This window comes from Eucalyptus grandis, chromosome 6 (genome assembly GCF_016545825.1).
Source record: "Eucalyptus grandis isolate ANBG69807.140 chromosome 6, ASM1654582v1, whole genome shotgun sequence".
In the NCBI taxonomy this organism is placed as follows: domain Eukaryota; kingdom Viridiplantae; phylum Streptophyta; class Magnoliopsida; order Myrtales; family Myrtaceae; genus Eucalyptus; species Eucalyptus grandis.
In genome coordinates this window covers 44,380,979-44,405,858 of record NC_052617.1, presented here as the reverse complement: position 1 = coordinate 44,405,858, position 24,880 = coordinate 44,380,979, and the positions used below count along the sequence as shown (strand labels likewise).

Here is a 24,880-nt window from a genome sequence, read left to right as displayed (position 1 = left end):
TACAAATACACATAGGGTGTAAATGGCCAAAATTGAGATTTCAGAACGCAAAAAAGCTTGAGTGCCACATGACAATAGAACGCTCCAGCTTTATTATTTTTACAACGATCATGATCAACCGTAACTCAATTGTGCTCATATCAAGCTTCCTGTTTCTTGATGAAGAGAAATTCCATCATAACTCAATTACACAATAAAGCTCAAATCTTGTTTGTTTTGCACCTACAAATCACAAGTGTGGCCTTTCAGCAAAGAATCACATGAAACAGGATGAATCTTGTGTTTGAAAAGCTACCGAACTTCCATTAAAGAGACCATAACATCCTTTACTGAATCGAGATCAGGTCTGTAAAGAGGCAGTTCTGGGATTTTCTTGGTCAATATCTACGAGAAAGCTGGCTGCTTTGAAGAAGGTAGAATTAAAAGCTTATTCGTGAGCATCGTCAATACTTCTGACATAGTTGGTGTATCAGCTGCAATCCCTTGAACACAGAGAAGAGCCAAATTAATGTCTCGTCAGTGTACTATCCACTTCGTGATGTTCTAACACTGAATCCACCAAGCAGAGAACTCTGTCTTCTCACCTCAGTTGCCAAGCCTGAAAAGCAAGAGACGGGATGTGTTAATGTTGTCGAGAAGTGAAACACAAAAGGCACCACACCTAATTGAATAGCCAAAGCAGAGGAGCGAAAAAGGATAAAGATTAGAGTACAGAGCTGCTTCTTTTCTTTATGTACAAGCATGAAGCTTCTTCGCATGAAGCTTCTTCTTACTTATCCCAAAAGATTCATTGAATCGGTCCGATAAAAGCCAGTATTTTTCTTTTTTTGCCACTTATTATCTCCAGAAGCAGCACTTCGAAGCTAAACACATCCAACTTTATGGAGACGACACCCTCCAAGACACACTCTGGAGACATATGGCCACTAAATATTAATCAGTGGGGTTAGGTTTTTTAATTAACAAGAGACTCTATAGAACACCCCAAAGAATCTTTCTTTGCAAAAATGTATAGAATGACAGGTCTGATAAAAGCTTTGGTAAATATTGCACTTACTATGTTCCCAAACCCCGATTTGTAATTGCCTTGGACTCATTTCTTTGCAAAACACATATAGAATAACAGGTCTGATAAATGCTTAGTTAGGTAAATATTGCACCTTTCAAAATGGCTTCACCCCATGATTTTCCATTCCATAGATGAACCTCACTGCTCGATCAAGCTCCCACACCTGGCCAAAATAAAGAGCAGCAATGCCACTGTCAATTTCACTGTATTTTCCTTTCATTGTGGTTCCTGGGTCTCCAGAGAGGGGAAAAAAAAAAAGACCCATGAGCTTCAATAAGAACTCATTCAAGTAACGGATCAGTAACCAGATTGCCTCTTCCTCTCCCAAAAGCACAGCTGCTATCATCTATATCTACATAACCTTTGAAATAAATTTCATAAATCCAATAAAAAGAAGAAAAAATCACAAATTGATTGGTCAATTAACTCATAACACATGTCAATGAGTGAGCTGAAAATTACCTGCAAACAATGGGTCTGTACAGAAAAAATGCCGTAAGACAGAACAAACCCAGATAAGAAATTGCAGTGATGAAGCTGCAGAAGAGAAAATCCAACAAAGAATTTTTAGATTCAATCTTCTGTTCTGGGAAATGGGTGTGGATGAATACATACTCTCTCTCAAGAGCCATAAATTAAAACCACTCACTCTAAATTTGTGGCTCGCGCGACTCGCTAATTGATTAGAACCAATGAAATGAGCCCTGGTCGAACTAGTACACAGAGAGCGAAACGAGCTAACAACTAACATCGCCATCCTCGCGAAGCAAGTAAATGGAGACAGAGCAGAGACAGAACGTGGCAAACCCAGACCATAGGCGATCCAGCCCCGCATTCGTCGATCCACACGAGCGAACCCGGACGCTGGGCGACCCTCGGCCACCCTCGGCGACCGTCGGTGGGGCATCAGCCCGGCAACCAGATTTGCATCTGGAGTTCAGACCTGGGCTCATCGGCAGACGAGCAAGCCCAGGCGACCGCCGCCGGTGGCGCGCCGGCTTCTCTCCGCTGCTCTGCGACTAGACACGATGGAGGGCAAAAGGGGCATATGAGAAACTTAGTGAGGGCAAGATGGGAAGAAGAAATTAAATTTTCCTTTTGAACACAATTCATTAAGTCTGGAGCCGATCTCCAGACCCCAAAATGCATCCAAAAACATTTTTCTAAGAACTCTTACTTTTTTCTCAAATACTTTAGAAATCTAAATTTCTTGGAAAAGCTTAATTACTCGAATTTCTTTTCTTTGACTTGCAACATTGTGAAATTTGTGATTTAACTTGAAATGCATGGTACAGTTATTGCATGTCCCTAGAACATGCAGTTATGGCCTATTTTTAATGATATTCAATATATTCAGTAGTGATGAATTGGTGTAAGGGATTGTAAGTAAGAGGAGGAACAGGAAATTTTGGCCGTCCCCTATCACAAACTCAACCTACTCAGGCCAACTCGGCCGTGTATGTAATCGTAATCCAAGCAGCTTTTTGTTAATCAAATTCCAACAATCTTTCAACATGTAATTATCTGGTTTCAGCTTTGGGTCCCCTCCAAGCAAGGAGACTATCCAAGGAGACGAAATCTTGGGAACCAGTCAATCCACTAAATTCAAACTCGGGTAACAAATCCGAAGTGCTAAGATCAAATCCATGTGGCTCTACTGCGTGCGCAACACAGTCCGGACGAGAGGCCTATCATGCCAACACTAACAACAGTTCTGCCCTTGAGTAAGCGAAATGGCATGGCCTCCGCCTCAAGAGCCTGGCTTCTTCAATGAAAGAGATCTGTCTGACAAGGAATACATCATACGAGCAAGACCTTTCTTCCAACATTTATTGAAAGTTACTTCACTGGAGAGTCGATAATATTTAAAGGCTCCTATCATCAAAATGCTTATTTGTTTTGATCACATTACAATGATCTTGAGTTTAGACAGTTGAGATTCGCAGATTGGAAGAGATTTATTCACAGTTTCGATGAAAATAACATAGCATTCCTGCTATAAGTTGTACTACCTATGAGGGCTGATATATTGAGGTTCTTGCAAGTTGTGGTATCTCAAGTAAAATGTGTCCGTGTATGTTGGGTTACATCATTGCTCGCAATAATACCTAGCACTCCATTGCGACATTACGAATACATATGGGCACTAAATGGCCAAAATTGAGATTTCAGGATGCAAAAAAGCTTGAAAGAGCCACTAAAATAGAAAGCTCCAGCTCTATTGTTTTCACAGGGGCATAGCAACCGTAACTCAATTGAGCTCATATCGAGCTTCCTGTTTATTGACGGAGACAAATTCCACCATAATTCAATTATGCAATAAAGGTCGAATCTGATTTCTTTTGTACTTACAAATCACAAGTGCAGCCTTTAGGCGAAGAATCACAAGAAACAAGATGAATCTCGTGTCTGAAAAGCTATCGGGCTTCCATTACAGAGACAGTAACATCATTTATCGAATCGAGATCAGGTCTATAAAGAGGCGGTTCTGGGATTTTCTGAGTCCTTATATATGAGAAAGCTGGCTGCTTTGGAGAAGATAGAATTAAAAGCTCATTCGTGAGCATCGTCAATACTTCTGACATAGTTGGCCTATCAGCTGCAATCTCTTGAACACAGAGAAGAGCCACATTAATATGTCTCATCAGTGTACCATCCGAGTTGTGATTTTCTAACGCCGAATCCACCAAGCAGAGAGCTCCGTCTTCTTGCCACAGTTGCCAAGCCTGAAAAGCAAGAGACGGGGATGTGTTGGTGGTGTCAAGGCAATGCTTAGTAAGAGCAGCCTTGTGGTGAAACAAAAGGGGCACATAATCCGAATTGAAGCCAAACTAGAAGAGTGAAAAAGGATAGATATTAAGAATCTGCTTCTTTTCTTTTTGTACAAGATAAAGCTTCTTACATATCCAAGGAGATTCATTGAATCAGTCTGATAAAAGCCAGTATTCTTTTTGCCGCTTATTATCTCCAGAAGCAGCACTCCGAAGCTAAACACATCCGACTTTGTGGAGACCACCCCCTCCAAGGCATACTCCGGAGACATGTAGCCACTAAATATCAATCAATTGGGGTCAGGTTCTATAATTACCACGAGATTTCATAGAGCACCCCCAAAAGCACCTTTCTTTGCAAAAACATGTATAGTCAAATGACAGGTCTCATAAATGCTTAGATAAATATGGCACTTACTATGTTCCCACAATTCGATTTGTGTTTGCCTCAGACTCATTTCCACCAAACATCTTTGCTAGGCCGAAATCGGATATCTTGGGATTCATGTCACTATCCAACAGAATGTTGCTAGCCTTGAGGTCTCTGTGGACGATGCGCAATCTGGAGTGTTGATGAAGATAGATAAGCCCTTGAGCAATTCCTTCAACAATGTGTGCACGTGTTTCCCAATTTAGGAGATGCCGTTTTGCTTGATCTGTTCCAATTTGATATTACTAAGACATTATTTTGAATGAATTAACATAAAAAGTTAAACTAAGTGATGACACATATTCCTGAGGGGGTGCAAAACAGCTCACCGAACAGGAATGAATCTAAGCTTTTGTTGGACATGTATTCGTAGATTAGAATCTTTTCATCTCGCTCTAAGCAGCAGCCCAGGAGTCTAACAAGGTTCTTGTGTTGTAGCTTGGCTACTAGCATTGTTTCGTTTCTCAACTCTAACATCCCTTGAGCAGACTTCTTGGAAAGCCTCTTCACTGCTACGCGTTTTCCGCTCAGTAATTTACCCTGGAGAGATTTTACTTGCATAGCCTTTACTAATGCAAACTTGCCACTTCCAAATAAAATTTGCAAGACAATAAAAGCTACTACCTTGTAAACTGGTCCAAAACCTCCTTCTCCTAGCTTGTTCGAATTCGAGAAGTTTTGCGTCGCTGCATTTACACTTGAAAAGCTAAACAAAGGCAACCAAGCATCCTTTGTAATCTTTTCATTTCCAATTCCTTTTTCAGAAGTTTCATTTGTCCTAGCAGCAATGCTCTTATCCACATCAAACAGCAAAATGTCCTGAGTCGGTCCCATTTTACCTGTTCATCAAAGCCACATCCACATTATGTTTTTTATACCTTGAGAGACCCCAAAACAATAAAAAGGAGAAAAAAAGATCAGAAGACTTGCCCTTCCTTTTCTTTTTCCATTGGCAACCCATGTAGGTGGTTAGGAAGAGAGCAACAAGAGGAAAAGCAGAAGCTAGGGCTATCTTCAGTGTTTTGTTAATCCCTGAAAAAACATGCATTTGAAGAAAGTAGAAGTCTTCTGCAGGAAACTAACATAATATATCAACAGGATTAGAATAATGCCTCTACCTCGGGAGTTTTGGAGCTCAGATGCGGCAAGTTTGATGTATATTGTATTACTGTTAGGATCATCTTCAGAGAGCTGCCTCAGATTTAAGAGGTCTTCATACCACAGCAAACACCTGCCAGTGCCACTGCCATTATAAGCATATGCAGTGCAAGAACAATCACCTGAGCAGGCTGATTTACATGCTTTAGAGGATAATTTTTCGGATGCATTGTAATACAGTGGAAATGTCACATGGTTCATCTTGAGGAATCCGTCACCACCATTTTCATATCCCATTTGCTCACACTGCAACAGTTTTTTCCTCACACACCCTCCAGATGTATCGTCCTGTTGCCACTTCTCCTGATCCGAGGGCCTAAATCCATCCAAGCAGGCACAAGAAGAAAAAGTATTGTCGCTGCATCTGCTGAATGAACCACAGAACTTGTAGACATCACATGGGTCCCGTGGTTGAGACCAAAACAGATTCCAAGCCTTCGAACTCTCTAGCCAGATGCGTTGTTTAATCTGCCCAGACAGGTCTATAACTAATCCTGTACTTACATTTGACGAACTATAAATCGAATATGTGAAATAAACCTCATTGGGATTGTTAATGAAGCTGTAATTGAAAATATAGTTTAATCTCATCTCAGGAACAAGTGAAAATGTTTGTGAATCTCTATTCCAAGGCCCACTAGCCCAATATTTCTCACTACCTTTAAGAATAACAAACTCATCCAAGCTTTCGGAATCTAATCTCAGGGAGAAATCCCCAGGGCTAGGGTCCATGGCATTCTTCCACGACGTCAGCGCCCATACCTTTTTAGTCTCTCTGCTGTATCCAAGCTTCATTCCGGGCAGAAAAGTATCCGAAGGATCATCAAAACTCTGCCACAGTATTGCCTCCGAGCTCTCCCCCCTCAATACAAAATTTCCCGAATCCAACAGCGTAGCGCTGACGTTGCCACTGACGGAATTATTGCTCAGGTGGTAGGTTGTCCTGCCACCCTGGATCACAAGATTGGCTCCGTCTATGGCAAGAGCAGGAGCGGAGATGGTGAGAGGTTGGTCTCGGTTACCCACCCAGACAACGGTTCTTTCCTCAATCTTCTTGTACCATATTCCGAGGTACGTATCAGAAGAATTTCCTGGGGAAAAGAAACCCAACTCAAATACCCCACCAGAAGATACTAGAGTGTCTGAGCCTGTGAGACTCTGTCCCACTGAAATCGTGCTCGTTGCAGCAGCAACAACAACAGAGAATCGAATGCAATGGCACGAGAACATCAACAAGAACAGGAGGGCCAGTTTCATTGTCGGCATATTCGTGTTGCAGGGTGAATCCATTGAACTGGTTGAAGTTTGGGCTGATAATGGTTCACGGAATTGCCGAAGAAACAGAGTGGAATTTTCTTCTGGTAACAATTCCAAGGGAAGTGATACATGATAGGAGGGAGACGTGCAGAGACTTGGCAGCTCTCAAAGTCTTGGCACCCGATGTCTTGCAGCGACAAATCAATGGATACACCCCACGAAGTTACGTCCGACGAATGTCATTTAGCCTTTTGAATGAAACGCCCCGCAAAGGCTTTTGACCAAGTCAAAAGAAAGAAAAGTAAGTAAGATAAAATAAAAGGAAGATCTGAAAGTCAAAGAAGAGATAAAAAAGAGGAGAAGGGACGTTCGGCTCCTCTCTTTTTAACCGAGGGCTCGCGCAAGGAGCAAGGGAGAGAAAATAGAGAAAAAAGAGAGAGGGAAGAAAGAAGAGTACTCACCGCAAGTACCTCGTCTAATGCAACGCTTGGTAAGTACTCGTGCCTCCATTCGTCCAACTAAAGTAGTTCTCGAAATTAGGTGATATATTCGAAGTTTTGTTAAACTCGAGCCTCAAAATCCGATTTTTAAGTTATCAAGCTATAGAATTTCTTGGGAATGGTGGATTGTGGCATTGTAGAGTCGTGAGACTTGACGGTCATTGATTTAAAGTGACGGTTTTTTTATAGCAAGATTTTAAGGTTTCACGTATTCTGTGTTGCGTTGAAATTCGAATAATCATTTCGGATAAGCGACTTGTTGACACATAAGAGTTATTTTGTTAGCATTTAAGTTTAGTTTAGCCAAGTCATAGTTGATTTAGCATTTTACTTGGTTTTGATATTATTTCTCGCATATGCAAATTCGTTGATTCGAGTAAGCCTTGTTTTTTTATCGTAGGCATTTCCAAATGAGTGATACAATCTCATTTTTGAATTGAAAAGTATTGCGATTTGGCTAAAAGGTAAAAGTAATGGATCAGGCATTTACTACATTTTATTCATTTGAGAATGGTTGAGAATTTTTTAATGGAAGGTGTTGTGAAAGTTTAAATGTGTATATTACAATGAGAACTGATTTATAAAATGGGTTCTTTGATAATTTGGGAAACATTCAATGAGAAAGATCTTTCAAAATGTTACTGCATTATGAAATTGATTCCTAAATGGTGTGAGAAATGTGTGTGTATATTATGTCCAATGAATGGAGTTAGAAAAGAGGATATAGTTTGGGTTTGCTAAACCTTTTCCAGAAAGAATTGCGTTGACTTGCATATAATTTATGAAAGTTGATATAATTCGGTATGTGAAACCGAATTATAATATGGATTCTAAATTGATTTTATGAGGAGAATTGATTTGTGAAAAGTTATGTTTTGGTTTGCGAAGGCAATTGTGATGTGGACTGATAAAGGGCTAAATGTTACACGATAACATAACTTCGTGGGAGCCATTTTTAAAATCTTGTGTTATTGATATGTATTGGAAAATGATTATGTGCTACACAATAATGTAATTTTGTGAGAGCCACCTCTAGAGTCTTATACTACTCAAGGGCTAAGTGCTACATGATATCATGAGTCTCATGAGCTACCTCTAAGGCCTTAAGATATAATGGGATACAAGTTTAGAAAATAGAATGAACTATTGACATGAGATATGATGAGTTTGATTATTGAACTAAACCAGTGATATTTGTTTTAATATTATGGATGAACAAGAAATTTTGTTATTGATATACCAAGTTCGAAGTAGTATATAAATCATGTCATTGTTGTAAGTTGTTGTATTTTGGATTGACATAAATGAGTCATGATATAAGTTTTAAATGTGTAATATGGAGGACTGATTTGCTAAGAAGATATTTACTCCTCATTGAACTGTGATTGCTCACTCATCTTCTTTCTAATCTTTTCAGGTCACTTGGTAAGCAACTTATAGAGTGAGAGTGATATCAAAGAGGACTTTTGGGGGTTGGATTTGGGTGGTTAGAGACTGTGTTCTTTGGATGGAAGGATGGCCGCATCATTCTCATTTTCTACTAAGGTTTAAGGTGTGATAGCATGTATTGTGAAAGGTAAGCAATCGAACAGGAAAATAGACAGAATAAATAAAATAAATCAGACAAGAGATTTACGTGGTTCGATCTTAGTTAACTATGTCCAAGAGGAGAAGAGCAAAGAATTTTACTATAGATCAAACAATGCAATGGAGATTACAGCCACACTCAACTCAATCAAACACTCTTAGTATTTTTCAAAATCCGATTACGTTGAATAACTCCTGTAGTGTTTAGCCTCACAATTCTTCGCTAAATAATCTTTCCATCTCATGATACATAAATTCTTATCATAAAAATTTAATCGATTTTAGCACATAAAAGCTCTTAGTGTAATTACACGAACGTAACCAATGGAGAAACTCATTGCCAAGTACTCGTGAACAGCGCTGCAAGATTTCAGAACCAGCTAAGCAACGCTCGGCTTCTAGTACATATGATGATATATATGCCTCTGCCCTACTAGGGCAGCCCTAGGAACGCGAACCAACTTCTACACGGAATAATTCTGAATCTTTCTCTGACCCATCGTTGACCGAGTCAAAGTCTTCAAGTCGGATTTTTCAATTCTGCCGATTTCTTACCGGCTTCAATACAAAATCTATTTCCGTGTGTATATTTAAACAAAGTACATGATCAACTTTCCTTTTTCAGTTTTTTCTGCCATTATCGATTTGCTTCAACTCAATTAAGCCTAACTCTAATATCAATTATTGCGAAAGATAAGTAATCAAACAATAAAATAAAGAAAATAAAGAAAATAAATCAGATATTAAATTTATGTGATCTAATCATAGTGATTTGTATTTATGGGAAGAGCAGCAACAGTATACACAGCACAAAATTATTGCCTTCATCGGGTTTTTAGTTAATTTATATCATTAAACAGTAAAATTCGTCAAATGAGCCGGAGTGGCCATCGGACACGACTAGAAATCATGTGGACTCTGCCCCCGCAGGATCGAATCTTGCCCCTAGAGAAGCCGCTGCAGCTGATGCACGTCGTTCGGTCGCGGACTCATAGTGCAGTGTGCTGCTTAATGCTTATGCATTAATTACCCAGTTGGAATCGTTGATGTTTCTTCTCTTGCCAATCCATTTTGTCCCTATCAATCTTCTGAATTTAACTTCAGGATCAGAACTGATGCGTGACGTGCTATTACTTCGTTATACATTTTATGTGGAGGTCACTTCTGCACGCTCCGCTTCCTGTCCTACTCTTCTCTCTTCTTCCAATGAGCTTCTATTCTCAGATCGTGGGAGGCACTTGTTCTCTCACATTTTAGTAGTAATTAGAGCTATCAGTTTGAATGGACCATTTTCTTTTCCACAATGTTCTTGTATTTATCTGTAGTGTATTGGTGCTAGAGATTGTAGGTGGGAGGAGAAACAGGAAATTCAACCATCCTCTATCGACAGCTTAACCTACTTGGCCACGTATGCAATCATAATCCGAACAAACGTTCTGTTATACAAATCCCGCAATTCTTTCAGCGTCGCAATTATCTGGTTTTGGTTTTTGTCCCCTCCAGGCATGGAGACCGTCCAAGGAGACGAAATCTTGTGAACTAATCGATCCGTCAAATTTGGTAACAAATCCAAAGCGCTAAGATCAATCCGTGCGGCTCTGCTACGTGCGCAACACAGTCCAGACGAGAGGCCTAATATGCCAACACCAACAGTAGTTCTGCTGTTGAGGAAGCGACATGGCATTGCCTCTGCCTCAAGAGCCTGGCTTCTTCGATGAAGAGATCTGTCTGACATGGAATACTCATCAAACGAAAAGGACCTTTCTTCCAATACGCTTTGAAAGTTACTTTACTGGAGAGTCGATAATTTTTAAAGGCTCCATTCGTCAAAATTCTTACTTGTTTTGATCACATGTATAGTTGCAACGATCTTGCACTTAGACAGTTGAGATTCGCAGATTGGAAGAGATTTATTTGCAGTTTCAATGAAAATAACACAGCACTCGTGCTATAAGTCGGTACTGTCTATCGGGGCTGATTTATTGAGGTTCTTGCTAATTGTGGCATCTCAAGTAAAGATGCGTCTGTATACGTTGGGTTACAACGTGCTCACAGTACTATGGAGCACTCTATTGCAACATTACGAAGACATGTAGGGGCTGAACGGCCAAAATTGAATTTCAGGATGCAAAAGATCTTAACAGAACCACTAAAATAGAAAGCTCCAGCTCTATTATTTTTACAGTGATCATCTCAACCATAACTCAATTGAGCTCATATCGAGCTTCCTGTCTCTTGATGGAGACAAATTCCACCATAACTAAATTACACAATAAAGCTCAAATCTGGTTTCTTTTGCACTAGGAAATCACAAGTGCAGCCTTTCAGCAAAGAATCACACGAAACAAGCTGAATCTCATGTCTGAAAAGCTATCGAGCTTCCATTAGAGAGACAGTAACATCATTCACTGAATCGAGATCAGGTCTGTAAAGAGGCGGTTCTGGGATTTTCTGAGTCCTTATATGTGAGAAAGCTGGCTGCTTTGGAGAAGGTAGAGTTAACAGCTCATTCGTGAGCATCGTCAACACTTCTGACATAGTTGGCCTATCAGCTGCGATCTCTTGAACACACAGAAGAGCCACGTTAATATGTCTCATCAGTGTGCCATCAGAGTTGTGATGTTCTAACACCGAATCCACCAAGCAGAGAGCTCTGTCTTCTTGCCACAGTTGCCAAGCCTGAAAAGCAAGAGACGGCTATGTGCTCATGTTGTCAAGACAATGCTTAGGGAGAGCTACCTTAGAGTGACACAAAAACGGCACCTGATCCTAATTAAATAGCCAAACTAGAGGAGCAAAAAAGGATAAACATATAAGTACAAAGATGATTCTCTTTTTGTACAGGCGCAAAGCTTCTTACATGTCCAAGAAGATCCATTGAATCCGTCTGATAAAAGCCTGTATTCTTCTTGCCGCTTATTATCTCCAGAAGCAGCACTCCGAAGCTAAACACATCCGACTTTACGGAGATGACTCCCTCCAAGGCATACTCCGGAGACATATAGCCACTAGATATCAATCAATGGGGTCAGGTTCTTTAATTACCACAAGGGACTCCATAGAGCAACCCAGATGCATCTTTCTTCGCAGAAAATGTAAAGTCAATGAAAGGTCTGATAAATGCTTCGTTAGGCAAATATTGCACTTACTATGTTCCCACAATTCGATTTGTGTTTGCCTCAGACTCATTTCCACCAAACATCTTTGCTAGGCCGAAATCGGCTATCTTGGGGTTCATTTCACTATCCAATAGAATGTTGCTAGCTTTGAGGTCTCTATGGACAATGCGCAATCTGGAGTGTTGATGAAGATAAATAAGCCCTTGAGCAATTCCTTCAACAATGTGTGCACGCTTTTCCCAATTTAGGAGATGTCGTTTTGCTTGATCTGTTCCAATTTGATGTTACTAAGACATTATTTTGAATGAATTGACATAAAAAGTAAAATTAAAGTCAATACACATTTTCCTGAGGGGAGCAAAACAGCTCACCAAAGAGGATGGAATCTAAGCTTTTGTTGGGCATGTATTCGTAGATTAGAATCTTTTCATCTCGCTCTAAGCAGCAGCCCAGGAGTCTAACAAGGTTCTTGTGTTGTAGCTTGGCTATTAGCATTGTTTCATTTCTCAACTCTAACATCCCTTGAGCAGACTTCTTGGAGAGCCTCTTCACCGCTACATGTTTTCCGTTCAGTAATTTACCCTGGAAAGAATTCACTCGCATAGCCTTTAGTAATGCGAACTTGCCATTTCGAAATGGAATTTGCAAGACTATAAAAATTACTACCTTGTAAACTGGTCCAAAACCTCCTTCTCCTAGCTTGTTTGAATTCGAAAAGTTTTCCGTCGCGGCAGTTACACTTGAAAAGCTAAACAAAGGCGACCGAGCATCCTCCGCATTCTTTTCGTTTCCAATTCCTTTTTGAGAAGTTTCATCTGTACCAGCTGCAATGCTCATGTCCACATCAAACAGTAAAATGTCCTGAGTTGGTCCCATTTTACCTGTTCATCAAAGCCGCATAATGCTTTTTATACCTTGAGAGACCACAGCACAAGAAAAAGGAAACAAAGGATTAGAGGACTTGCCCTTCTGTTTCTTCTTCCACCGGCAAAAGATGTAGGTGCTTAGGACTAGACCAACAAGCGGAACAGCAGAAGCTAGGGCTATCGTTAGTGTTTTGTTAATTTCTGAAAATTCGCATGTGAAGGAAGTAATAAGTCTTCCTCAGTAAAGCAGCATAATGTCAACAGGATTAGAAGAATGCTTCTACCTCGGGAGTTTTGGAGCTCATAAGCAGCAAGTTTGATGTTTATTGTTTTGCCGTCAGGATCACGCTGCTTTAGATTTAGGAGGTCTCCGTGCCACAGCAAACACTTGCCGCTGCCGCTGCCATCATGAGCATACGCAGTGCAAGAACAATTACCTGAGCAGGCTGATTTACATGCTTCAGTGGATATTCTTTCCAACGAATCGTAATAGAGTGGAAATGTCACATGGTCTATCTCAAGGAATCCATCCTCACCACCATTACCATCTCCCATTTCTTCACACTGCAACGGTATTCTCCTCGTGCACCCTGTAGATGTATCGTACTGTGGCCACTTCTTCGCATTTGAGGTCCTAAATCCATCCAAGCACTTACAAGGAGCAGGAACAGTTCTGGCGTTGCATGTGCTGAATGAACCACAGAACTTGAAGACATCACATTCGTCCCGCGGTTGACTCCAAAACTGCATCCATTGTTTTGACGTCCCCAGCCAGGTGCGTTGTCCAATCTGTCCATGCAGGTCCATAACTAACCTTGAGCTTATGTTAGCAAACGAACTATAAAGCGAATATGTGAAATATCTCTCGTTCCGATTGCTAATGAAGCTGTAATTGAATATATAGTTTAATCTCATCTCAGGAACAGAAGAAAATATTTGTGAGTCTCTATCCCAAAGCCCACTAGTCCAATATTTCTCACTACCTTTCAGGATAACAAACTCATCCGGGCTTTCGGAATCTATTCTCAGGGAGAAATCCCCAGGGCTAGGGTCTGTGGCGTTCTTCCACGAAGTCAGCGCCCATACCTTTCCAGTCTTTCTGCTGTATCCAAGCTTCATTCCAGGCAGAAAAGTATCCGAAGGATCATCAAAACTCTGCCACAATATTACTTCTGAGCTCTCCTCCCTCAATACAAAATTTCCTGAATCCAACAGCGTAGCGCTGACGTTGCCACTGACGGAACTATCGCTCAACCTGTAGGTTACTCTGCCACCCCGGATCACGAGATTGGCTCCATCTATGGCAAGAGCAGGAGCGGAGGTGGTGAAAGGCAGATCTCTGTTACCCACCCAGACAACGGTTCTTTCCTCAATCCCCTTATACCATATTCCGAGGTACGTATAAGAAGACTTTCCTGGGGAAAAGAAACCCAACTCAAATACCCCACCAGAAGATACTAGAGTGTCTGAGCCTGTGAGACTCTGTCCCGCTGAAATCGTGCTCATTTCAGCAGCATAAACGACAGAGAATCGAATGCAATGGCACGAGAACATCAACAAGGACAGGAGGGCCAGTTTCATTGTAGGCATATTCGTGTTGCAGGGTGAATCCATTGAACTGGTTGCTGTTCGGGCAGATAACGGTTCGGGGAATAGCCGAAGAAACAAAGAGAACTATCCCTCTGGTAACAATTCCACGGGAAGTGATACATGAAAGGAGGGAGACGTGCAAAGACTTGGCAACTCTCAAAGTCTTGGCACCCAATGTCTTGTAGCGACGAATCAACGGATACAACTCCACGAAGTTACGTCCGACGAATACTATTTAGTCTTTGAATGAGACGCCCGCACCATGGCTTTTCTTCTACCCAGGAAACAATGGATTCAGAAAATATAAAATTTATATTGCTATAAAGTAAGACCGAATGATGTGGACGTGCCGGAGTGGTTATCGGGCATGACTAGAAATCATGTGGGCTCTGCCCGCGCAGGTTCGAATCCTGCCGTTCACGACTTTTTTACCTCTTCCTTTTTCTTTTTTCTAGGATCATAAGATGAGGGGACACTGACGATCAAAAGCAATGTACCGCTGGAGAAGGTAGTACATAGCGCGAGAGATCCACGGACTGCCACCGCATATGATGCGTAGAGCCCCGATCTTTCCGCAGTACATACATAGGTGAAAAGAGATCAGAGGAGCTTAAATTTGAGAGCTTGAGGAACGGTTTTCTTCAAAATCAAGGGCTCCAGGGCCATGCCATAAATGCCCTGCTTTATCCAGGTTATGATATGTAAGGCCAACATCCGCGCATGCAATAAGCTCAAAGTCTTTTGCTGGCCAAGAGATTGAGACAAGCCTTGAGTCAGCGCAAGCTTATACCATAAAACAAGACAAAAATTGGCAGTGGCGTCCACGCGAAGCACCAGAAAGTACAATTTCAGCATAAACTTTTTGACTTCCGATATATCTCATGCGGAATAGATCGGTGGGTATAACCTTTGACAACCGTAGAGTGAATAAATGTTAAATTATATTTCGAATTTGAACTTATGAATAAAACCTAACTCGAGATAAATTATAAGAAAGTTTGGTCAATTAAATTAGGAATTTGGATATATTTGCAGACATTCAAAATGGAGTAAATCAGAATACGGTTATTTTCTTTGGCGATTTGGAGTCAACAAAAGAAACGGGAAGTCCAATTGGCCATTTCCTTTTTAAATTAAATGAGATCTTTGACCGATTCAAAATTGGACTTCTAGGGTGGGTTTATATAAATATTTCCATATGCGATTTCGACTCTTTGGTAGTGGACTTTGAATTTGACAATCAGTCGATCAACTTGGGTTTCATATATTTAGAAAATATCTTCGCTGCAACGGGGATGGACTTCTAGAAGCACCGCCTGAGTGGTTGGTGTTCCGTTGTTATTGCCGTGAAGTCTTGAAGTGCCATATATTGAGTGTTTGGCAGCGGGTTCATTATTATTGTTCGTGAATTACATCCTAGAAGAATTAGTGCTCAAGCCAATTAAATCTTTCGAGATTTGTGTGTAATTCCTTTATGAGATTGAGAAATTATTTCACGAGAAATTGTAAAGATAAACACTGCGTGAATTATTGTACATTTCGTGAGTTATTGTGTGTAATTGAGCTTGAAAAACATTATGAGTATTTTAGTGACTCGAGTATGTGTTGTATATCTGTTGTATCGCTTGATGTATAGTAAATTCGTTGCTACTTTCATGAATGTAGGTTACTACAATGGAATCACGTAAATCCGATGTTCAATTTATTTGCTTTATTATAACTACTTTATTATTCGATTGCTTGTTTTTCGCAACAATTGGTATTGGAGTCAAGCTTAGTTGAGTTGAAGTGAATCGATGGCGACACAAGGCGGAAAAGTTAGAATCAACAGATTTGATGAGAATGATTTTGGTTTCTAGAATATGCAGATTAAGGATCATCTTTATCAAATAAAACTGCACTTGCCCTTGTCGAGGGAGAAGCTAGAGACGATAAGCAAGCTAACTAGGAATTGTTAGATAGACGAGTTATGGGTATTATTCAGTTAACGTTAACTCATAACGCCACATTTAATATTGTGAAGGGGAAACCACTACAAGTTTGATAAAAGCCATGTTGGATATATACGAGAAGCCATCTACAATCAACAAAGTTTATTCGATGCGACGTCTATTTAACTTTAAGATGAGCAAAGATGTGCCAATTGCAAATCATATCAATGAATTCAATGTGATTTTTAGTCAATTGAGTTCAATTGAAATTGACTTTGAAGATGAGGCACGTGATTTAATTATGTTATCCTTATTGCCTGATAGTTGAAATATTACTATTATTATTGTTACTAATTCCTCTTGGTCAACGAGTTTGAGGTTTGATTGGATTCAAGATTTAATTCTAAGTGAGGACATCCATAGAAAAGAATCTAGCTAACTTGCTTTAATAGCTGAAAAAAGAAAAAAAAAAAAAAAACTAGTATACATGTTAGCAAAGGTAGTATAAACAGAAACAGATATAGTCAATCTAATTTGAACAAACGCAGTCAGTCTAAGACTAGTGGTGTCATTTGTTAGAATTGTGGTAAGAAATGGATCTTTGAAAGAATTGCTTTAAACTGAAAAATGAGAATGGTAAAAAAAATTATAGTTGATCCTACAAATAATGTTACAACTATAGATATCAGTAATTTGAATGGCACATTCAAGTGTTGAAAAAGAAATTGATTTCTTTGAGTGCCTTGGATTCAACTGGATGTCAACAAATTTTCAGAATGTGGAATTCTAAAAGTTGTTTAAAGCGACTTGGTGATAATGAAATGAATCAACACAATAACCTGTATGAACTTCAAGGTGAAAACGGTGACAGATTTCACCGTGGAGACATCGGATGCATCTATTCAAAAGTCCGAATTATGGCATTTATGCTTTTTGGGGAACATTAGCAAGAGAGCCCGAAAGTTTTAACTAAAAGAAATATGTTGTGTGGTTATGTTGCTATGCAGGTGTTGTGTTTAGATCAATGGCAAAAAATGCGATTCAATGTGATTGTCAAAGAAACCACAAAAATTGCAAAATCAATTCACTTGGTTGTTTGCAAGTTATTAAAGTTTCTTTCAAGAAAAAGTGCTAGATTTATACTAACAATCGTTAATGACTACTCGAGGAAGACATGGTGTTTGCACTAAGGCACAAATTTAATGTTGTTGTCAAGATGCTTTGATCAAAAAGGAGACTAGTAAGATGATCAAACAGGTGCAAACTAAACTTTCGGAGCTGTTAAACAAGTTTGCATAAAGGATGACATAGTGAAACACCTTATTAGTGCCAATGTAGCATAACAAGTTGCAGAATTGATAAGCAAAATAATACTAGAGACGGCTCATAAAATACTCTCTAGTGTTGGCATGGTTAGGAGATTCCTAACGAATGTGTTTAGTACAACAAGCTACCTAAAGAATAGATTTGCATCGACTACGATTAGACGTCGGACTCCCGAAGAAGTGTGATCAAGTAACATTGCTGATTATTTAGTTCTTAGAATATTTGATTGCCCATGTTATGCTCAAGTTAGTGATGGTAAGCTTAATAGAAGGGTAAGAAAGTGCATATTCCTAGATTTATTTGACGAATCTCCAGTACTTCTGGCTAACAGTGTATTAACAATGTTTATATGGATTTCAAGGGTGTTCAACTTGAAATGGATTTGCAACTAGAAACTCTTGATGTAGTGGGTACTAACAAAATAATCAACACATATGGTGTTTGTAGCAAGATAGAGTATGTAGAGCCAATAATTGTTGTAATTGTCGATATTGACAAGGTACGTGTTCAATCTCTCAGTAGGTATGGATACAATAATAGCTTTACTTTATTTGTCGTAAAGGAGGTTATGTCGGAGAATCGTTCTAAAATTATTAAAAGTACATGTGGAATTAGTGTTTTGATGAGGTTGATGGTTATGGTGAAGTTAGAGTTTGGCTTGGACTTGGAAAATATCTATGGGGTAAAGCTCATCGGGAGCTATGGGAGAATTGTAGCAAAGTTTGAATTTTTAGCAAAGCAATTGTGATTTTGTTAATGTCAATCCAAAGTAGAGATTGTTAAAATATAATTTGAGTTTGAACTCATGAATGAAACTGGCTTGCAATAAATTACAAGAAAGTCTGGTCGATTAAAGGAAAATTAGAAATTTGAATATCTTTGTGGACGTTCAAAATCAAGCAAACCAGAATACTGCAATTTATTTGGCGATTTGGAGTCGGCCAAGAAACATAACATAAACGGAAAGTTTAACCGGATGGTTTCCTTTTCAAATTCAGTGTGATCTTTGACCAATTCAAAATTGGACTTCTGGGGTGAGTTTATGCAAATATTTCCATATATGACTTCGACTCTTTGGTAGTGAACTTTGAATTTAACCATAACTCGGTCAACTTGCTTCTCATATATTTAGAAAATATGTCTGCTGCAATGGGGATGGACTTCTCGAAGCGCCGCGTGAGCGCTGGGCGTTCCACCATTATTGCGGTGAAGTCTTGAAGCGCCTGTATGTTGAGCGCTGCGCAGTGAGTCCATTGTTCTTATTTGTGAATTACATCCAATAAAAATAAAAATAAGTATTCACGTCAATTAAATCTTTTGAGTTTAAGATTTATGAGTAATTCGCTCATGAAATTGAGAGATTATTTCGAAAAAAATTATAGACTAGAACACTACGTAAGTTATTAAATGTAATTAGACTTGAGAAACACTGAGTGTATTTGAATTATGCAAATATGGTTATAATCTTCATTGTATCGCTTTATCTATAATAGAATTCGTTATTGCTCTCCTTATAGACATAAATCATTACAACCGAACCACATAAATCCGGCGTCTAATTTATTTTCTTTATTCTATCTATTTTATTGTTCAATCGCTTGCTAACAAGCTGCTGAACTCATTGGCAAAGCCATCGAAAAGCAACCTTAGTTTACTCGGCTTCCTTCCTGATCTCGGCTGGCCAAGACACAGAAACCTTGATATAATTCGTTCGCATGTTATCCTCGACAAAGCTTTTACCTTCCATTGGTGCGAGTCACAATTCAACCTGTAAGTTTGTGTTTATATACATTTATACTATTTACCCTTGAAAGAAGTGCATGCAGGGAGAACTTTCAGCTTCTCAGTCTAAATTTGATCTTTGAATGTTGTTGTTCTTGCAAACGCTACAATCCGAGGAAGAGTAAACATCGCACACAACATCCATTTACCCGGCGCAACAAGACGAACCCTACGCATTTCTACTTGAACTGCCACCTCCGATAAGGCAATTCTTATCCTCTGCATTCACATTAAAAAACCAAAATGGAAAAGAATCATCAAAAAAAGAGAGCAAAAGATGGACAATAGCAAGCAACAAGTAAAGATGTGTACACCTTGCCCTTTTGCAAGGCAACTGTAAAACAGATATCTGAGAGGCACCAACCTCATGAAAGTCGAACTCAGGATCTCCAGCTTTTGAGAATCCATACACATGGATCACAGGTAGGGCGTGCATCATTCCCTTGGGTTTATCTCCATATATTCCCCTAAATGCATCTATTGGAGATAAAAGGATTAATAAAAATTACTCATACTCCAGAAACATGCCTGCATACTATCGGAAACCTTTCCCTATTTACTTTAATGACATTAATGACAGTAAATAACATACCTAAATATTCAGCAGCATCATTTGGCAAATTCATAACAACCTGTGTAATGGACAAAGCTTTCTCACTTGCAAACAAAGACTTGATAAACCTTCTTCCATCCATATTGAAAACCTATAAGGCATAAAAGTCATTGCAGCAGTCATAATTTTACCTTGAGAACAAATTGGTTAATCTGGCAGTGAACTAAAATGTGTATAGTGCAAGTATCAGTGTGAGCCCAGTTGTCACTTCTATGATTGGTGATGATATGAGTTAACAACTACAGAGAGGGTCAACAATATTTAATATAACTTTCCTTATGAATGTCAGCATGATAAACCTAGTTATCTATGTGTAATACTGACACTACTGTAGTAAATCAATAATAACGCACTAAGGTCAGATAACAAAACAGGACATGTGAAACCACATCCTAAATCACTCAGAACTAAGACAAACATGTCTTTTCAAGTTAGGTATTTGTTCATGTAAGCTTCACATATAATCACATCATCGAGTACAACATGTACAACCATCCTGACGATTGTCAACAGCATAAGATGTCAAAGATCCAGAAAGAAGGATCCCAATGCAATCTGACACCTCTATCCCCATGCAATCTTGAACTCTAAGTTTCTGAGAAATATCATGTTGATAAGCCAGACAAGTCAAGTATTCTGACACCTCTACTGAAGGTACCAGAGTAAACTGACAAACTAGATTATCAAAACTGGGTTTCTATTTGAGCTTAGGCCTACAGAAGTCTTCTGCTAGAGTCTGTTTAGAATATCTGTTTTCAGACTTTTCAACAGCTCTAGTATTTACTATTGGCTTAAATAATACCTGAATTTTCCTGTCAAGTTTGTTGAGCACAATGTTCTTTTCTAAATATTCAACTGCTTGAGGATTCAAGTCATTGGCATAGACTCGTTTGACTATCTTTGCTGCAGAAATGGCTATTGGTCCAACGCCACAGAACACATCACCTGTTAATTACGAAAAAGAATAATTCATTAACCACCGCAAATAGCAAGATAGTAAGCAGATCTGTAGTCACAAATGTGCAGATCTCCCCAGCAGTATGACACAGAAAGTAAAATGAAGAAACAAATTTTATTGGACTAGAGAGTACAAAGGAAAAAGTATACAAAATAAAATGCTCCAGCAACGCCACGACAGTTCACGGAACACATACAAAAGATTTACACTCTAGCATTCAATTATTGTCCAATCAAACTATAGTTGTAATGTGAGACGCTTCTTTAGTTGAAGGCATGGTAGCATCTAGACATGATTAGCCCTAATCCATAGAGAAAGTACAACTTGCAATCCATTACTGAGAAGCTGCTGCACTAGTACATGTCCCTTGCTGCAGGCAACTTTCAACCTTCTCAACCAATTATCTACAGATTGATGCACTTTTCCTTTTTCAGGCAAGATTAATTATGGTGGCTAACATACATCATGTCTCAAAGGACTTTTGCTTTTTGCTGATCTAACTTTTACAGCAGACGCATTTTGATTTATTTTTTTTCCCTTCTACCCTAAACACCTGATACTTTCATCATATACAAATGTTGACATATAAGTTCACATATTTTTTTCAAAATGTTTTTATATTTGTATTATATTCTAAATTTTGCAGGAAAGCAAAAAATGCACATTTTGCTTAAACTTAGTTCTTAACAAACAAGTCCCTAACATTTCAGTCATTTATATAAAATTCAGAATCAGAACAATGGGAGCAAGGAACTCAGCCACAAAATAGAGAAATGGCATCACTTAATTACATCAAGGAAATCATGGTACTGTGCTGTCACTGTTTGATAAGTCTTCCACCCACTTATTAGTGATTAATGCTTCAGATTTTCTATAACACCTTCGTTTATATGACTTTTAGCATTGCAAAGTAGAAGTGACAACTAAATACATGGGTTAGTAACCAGATAACACACACCAAAATCCTGGTTATATCAGAACAATCATCACAGGAATACAAAGATTGATCATCACAAATGCAACCGAAAAATGAACATACAGATAACATCGTTGTGTGTGAAGCCACTTAAAAGTCTCTGCCTTTCAGTCGCTAGCCTCGAATTCCAGTAACTGCATGAGATAGGAAATAGATAATGTCCCCTAGTGCCAGTGCCAATATAAAACTGAAAAATTCTGAATCTTCCACTCCAATCTTAAAAGGAACTTCATATATCTCCAGTTTCAACAATTTCAACCATAACATGCGTAGGCATGCACCTGCACACACACGATCTGAACTATCATTCATGCCAAATGCAGGAATATTCTTGTTGAAAGAAGCTAGCAATTTAGCAAATTGACTGAGACAAAAGTACTGGTCATATTGCTGGGACACAAGATGGAGCTCTTCAATAGTTTCATGAAATTTTAATTGGTAAAGTCTATCGAAACCCCACTGAGAAGTACCTGTTATTGAATTTATCAAACATTCTACTTCAGAAACTTAATCTAAACAAACGACTTATAAGGACATGAGAACATACACAGTTGCAAGATCAACACTGAATCTTAACCCATTTTCAACAACAGTAGTCACTAGGGAATGGTTTCCAGCCAAAACCTCAAGCTGCATCGTCCTATAATCATTATGAATCATGTCAATCTTATTGACAACTCTTTGAATCTTTGGCTTGTTTTTATCCAAAACCACCTGAAAGAGAACATGATACCGTTACGATATATCCTAAAAATTAACCCATAGTAACCTTAATATCCAAGACTGAGCAGTAAACACCTTAGCTATGAGCTTCTTGTATGGTAAATGTTCTTCTCTCAAATTCAAATGCGCAATATGTCCTACAGTTTCAAAAGACGAAGGAACAATCATCCCCTTAGGTAGCAAGGCCTCCAAAATCTGCATATATGAAAATAGAATGAGAGCAAAACCAGTTTGAAGTACTTGTACTGTAAGTCCTCCAGTTTATACTAATAATGAGCTGCCAGCATGTGTTACCAAATCACATAATTAAAATAAAAGCCTATTCTTACATAAGAAAAAAAAAATGCAAAAGCAACCAACTGATGGCTAGGACAAAGACATGCTATAGCCTTACTGCTTGCAAAAACAGGAACTTGCAACGGTGTTGGTGTAATCACCTCATTCATCGACCAGTAATCATAGAACAAAGTCAGTATGCAAGACACAAGCTCAATTGAACTGGTGCCATCTCTTTCGCCTTCTTTGAACACTGCCTGGCATAACAATGCAATGATGTTTGTCATTGTGAATGGACATAAATAAATGAGAAACTAAAGAACCTCAATTGACTTCAAGTCTCTTAAGCACCAGAAAGAACCCACCTTGACAGCTTCAGGCAAATCCTCTAAGCATTTTTCGGCATATCTGTCATCCAGAAGCAACAATCTCGTCGAACCCCTCCACCTTCTCCCCTTGAATTCATCCCCCAGCAACCCCCTCAAATCCTCTCCTTCTCTTTCTTCATCTTCAATCACCTCCACCACAGCAAATTTATTCCTCTTTACACTACCTTCTCTGTTTCCATCCTTCTTCTCATTAACCTCCCTTTTCTTCCCCTTCTTTGGCCGTGAAATCTTCGCCAAGTTCCTAAAATTCACGAAACCTCGTGAATTGAACGTCTCCGCAAGTCTCTCCCTGTACAGAACACCGCTCAATCGCTCACCGTCGCCCTCCGCTCTCCCATAAATTCTCCTTCCTAGCTTCTCACATTCCTCCCCCTCGCCGGATTCCCGGGACTCGTTCCGGCTTCCGATGAGCTCAGCGACATCGTCTTCGACTTCGTCGCCTGGAACCCGGGCGACGTTGCAGACGCGAGGCCAGTTGAGGAGGTGCCCGCGGAGGCGGCTCTCGAGGGCGAAGCAGTCCTTGGCGGGCACGCGCAGCGCGGAAATCCTGAAAACCCGAGCGAAGCTCGCTTCGTCGAGCGCATCTTCGCATGCTTCCTCCTGATCAGAGTCTTTGAAGGATTGCGAGGGTATGGTGCCCTTTTGCAGCGAAGGTCCGTAGGGCAGAGGTGCCGCGGCGGCGTGGAGTTGAGTGATGTCTGTGGCGGCGGCGCGTGAGGCGATAGTGAAGAGGACTGAGCTGGGCTTAGAGTGAGGAGTGAGGCGGAACGTGGACGGTGAAAGGGGAAAGGATAGGCGGTGATAAGGTTTAAGCAAGAATTTAGCGACCATTTCCGCCGTCGCCGCTGCCGCCGTCGCCGTCCGAAGGAGGGTGGACGGGTTTGGAAATGGAGATTTTATCATAGGCGAGCAAACGGATAGAGAGTGGGCACTGGGCAGAGCAAAAGAGAGGGACGAAAGTGCTATTGCCAGAGCCTTTGCTGGTGTTGACCGTTGCCCGGTGTCAAAGGGTTGTAATGTGGGCGAACCGGGAATTGGTCGGACGCCACGACCCGGTTCACCCTGTGCACTTGGACTCGTTTTTTTTTTTTTTTTTTTTTTTTTTTTGGACAATCACTTGGACTCGTTTAATCAACTGCTCTTTTCATGAAAAAAAAAAGTGCACTGACATGTTTAAATTGACTTTCACATATTATTTAATCTAGACTTTGCAACTTACCCTTTTATCTCCGACCAAAAAAAAAAAAAAATGTGCATCGCTCACTTTAAATTTTTGTAAAAATAATATACTCTTGAAATTTTTAGAAAACCAACCATTAACATATAAACTAACACGTGATTATTTTCTTAAAATTTTGAAATCTTCGTAAAAGGGAATTCTTTGCTTTTACTTGAGTCTACAACAACAATAATCTCTTTGCGTTATTTGGTTTCAAGAAAAGCCACTTTTCACAGAAATATTTAAGAAGAGCTAGACCTAGATTTGGACCTTCAATGGCGAAGAAGATGCACGTCATTGAAGAAGAGCTGAAGAAGAAAGATGAGCGAAAGAGCGAAAG

General features: G+C 39.6%; 3 protein-coding genes and 1 non-coding gene across 4 annotated transcripts; 1 reads left to right on the top strand and 3 right to left on the bottom strand.

The window, feature by feature from the left end:
* Positions 1–3,281: 3,281 nt before the first annotated feature.
* Positions 3,282–13,314, bottom strand: LOC104429679 (receptor-like serine/threonine-protein kinase SD1-7). Its single transcript, XM_018866815.2, has 14 exons — positions 13,042–13,314; positions 12,857–12,958; positions 12,558–12,772; positions 12,263–12,473; positions 11,922–12,159; positions 11,633–11,780; positions 11,144–11,451; positions 5,389–6,839; positions 5,201–5,302; positions 4,895–5,109; positions 4,600–4,810; positions 4,259–4,496; positions 3,972–4,119; positions 3,282–3,795 (listed from the first exon to the last, which is right to left on the bottom strand). The coding sequence occupies exons 1-14, from the start codon at positions 13,310–13,312 to the stop codon at positions 3,487–3,489; spliced, it is 4,167 nt and encodes a 1,388-aa protein (XP_018722360.2). The 5' UTR covers positions 13,313–13,314; the 3' UTR covers positions 3,282–3,486.
* Positions 13,315–13,316: 2 nt separating this feature from the next.
* On the bottom strand, positions 13,317–14,605 carry LOC120294490 (G-type lectin S-receptor-like serine/threonine-protein kinase At2g19130). Its single transcript, XM_039314595.1, has 2 exons — positions 13,414–14,605; positions 13,317–13,321 (listed from the first exon to the last, which is right to left on the bottom strand). Exons 1-2 carry the CDS (start codon positions 14,369–14,371, stop codon positions 13,317–13,319), a joined length of 963 nt encoding a protein of 320 aa, XP_039170529.1. The 5' UTR covers positions 14,372–14,605.
* Positions 14,606–14,687: 82 nt separating this feature from the next.
* On the top strand, positions 14,688–14,769 carry TRNAS-AGA. Its single transcript has one exon. It is a non-coding gene; the product is annotated as a tRNA-Ser (tRNA).
* A 4,532-nt stretch (positions 14,770–19,301) lies between these two features.
* LOC104450170 (tRNA (guanine(37)-N1)-methyltransferase 1) lies at positions 19,302–24,282 on the bottom strand. Its single transcript, XM_010064615.3, has 9 exons — positions 23,298–24,282; positions 23,094–23,189; positions 22,732–22,851; positions 22,481–22,647; positions 21,997–22,067; positions 20,802–20,944; positions 19,979–20,090; positions 19,751–19,863; positions 19,302–19,605 (listed from the first exon to the last, which is right to left on the bottom strand). Exons 1-9 carry the CDS (start codon positions 24,222–24,224, stop codon positions 19,453–19,455), a joined length of 1,902 nt encoding a protein of 633 aa, XP_010062917.2. The 5' UTR covers positions 24,225–24,282; the 3' UTR covers positions 19,302–19,452.
* Between the last annotated feature and the right edge of the window lie 598 nt (positions 24,283–24,880).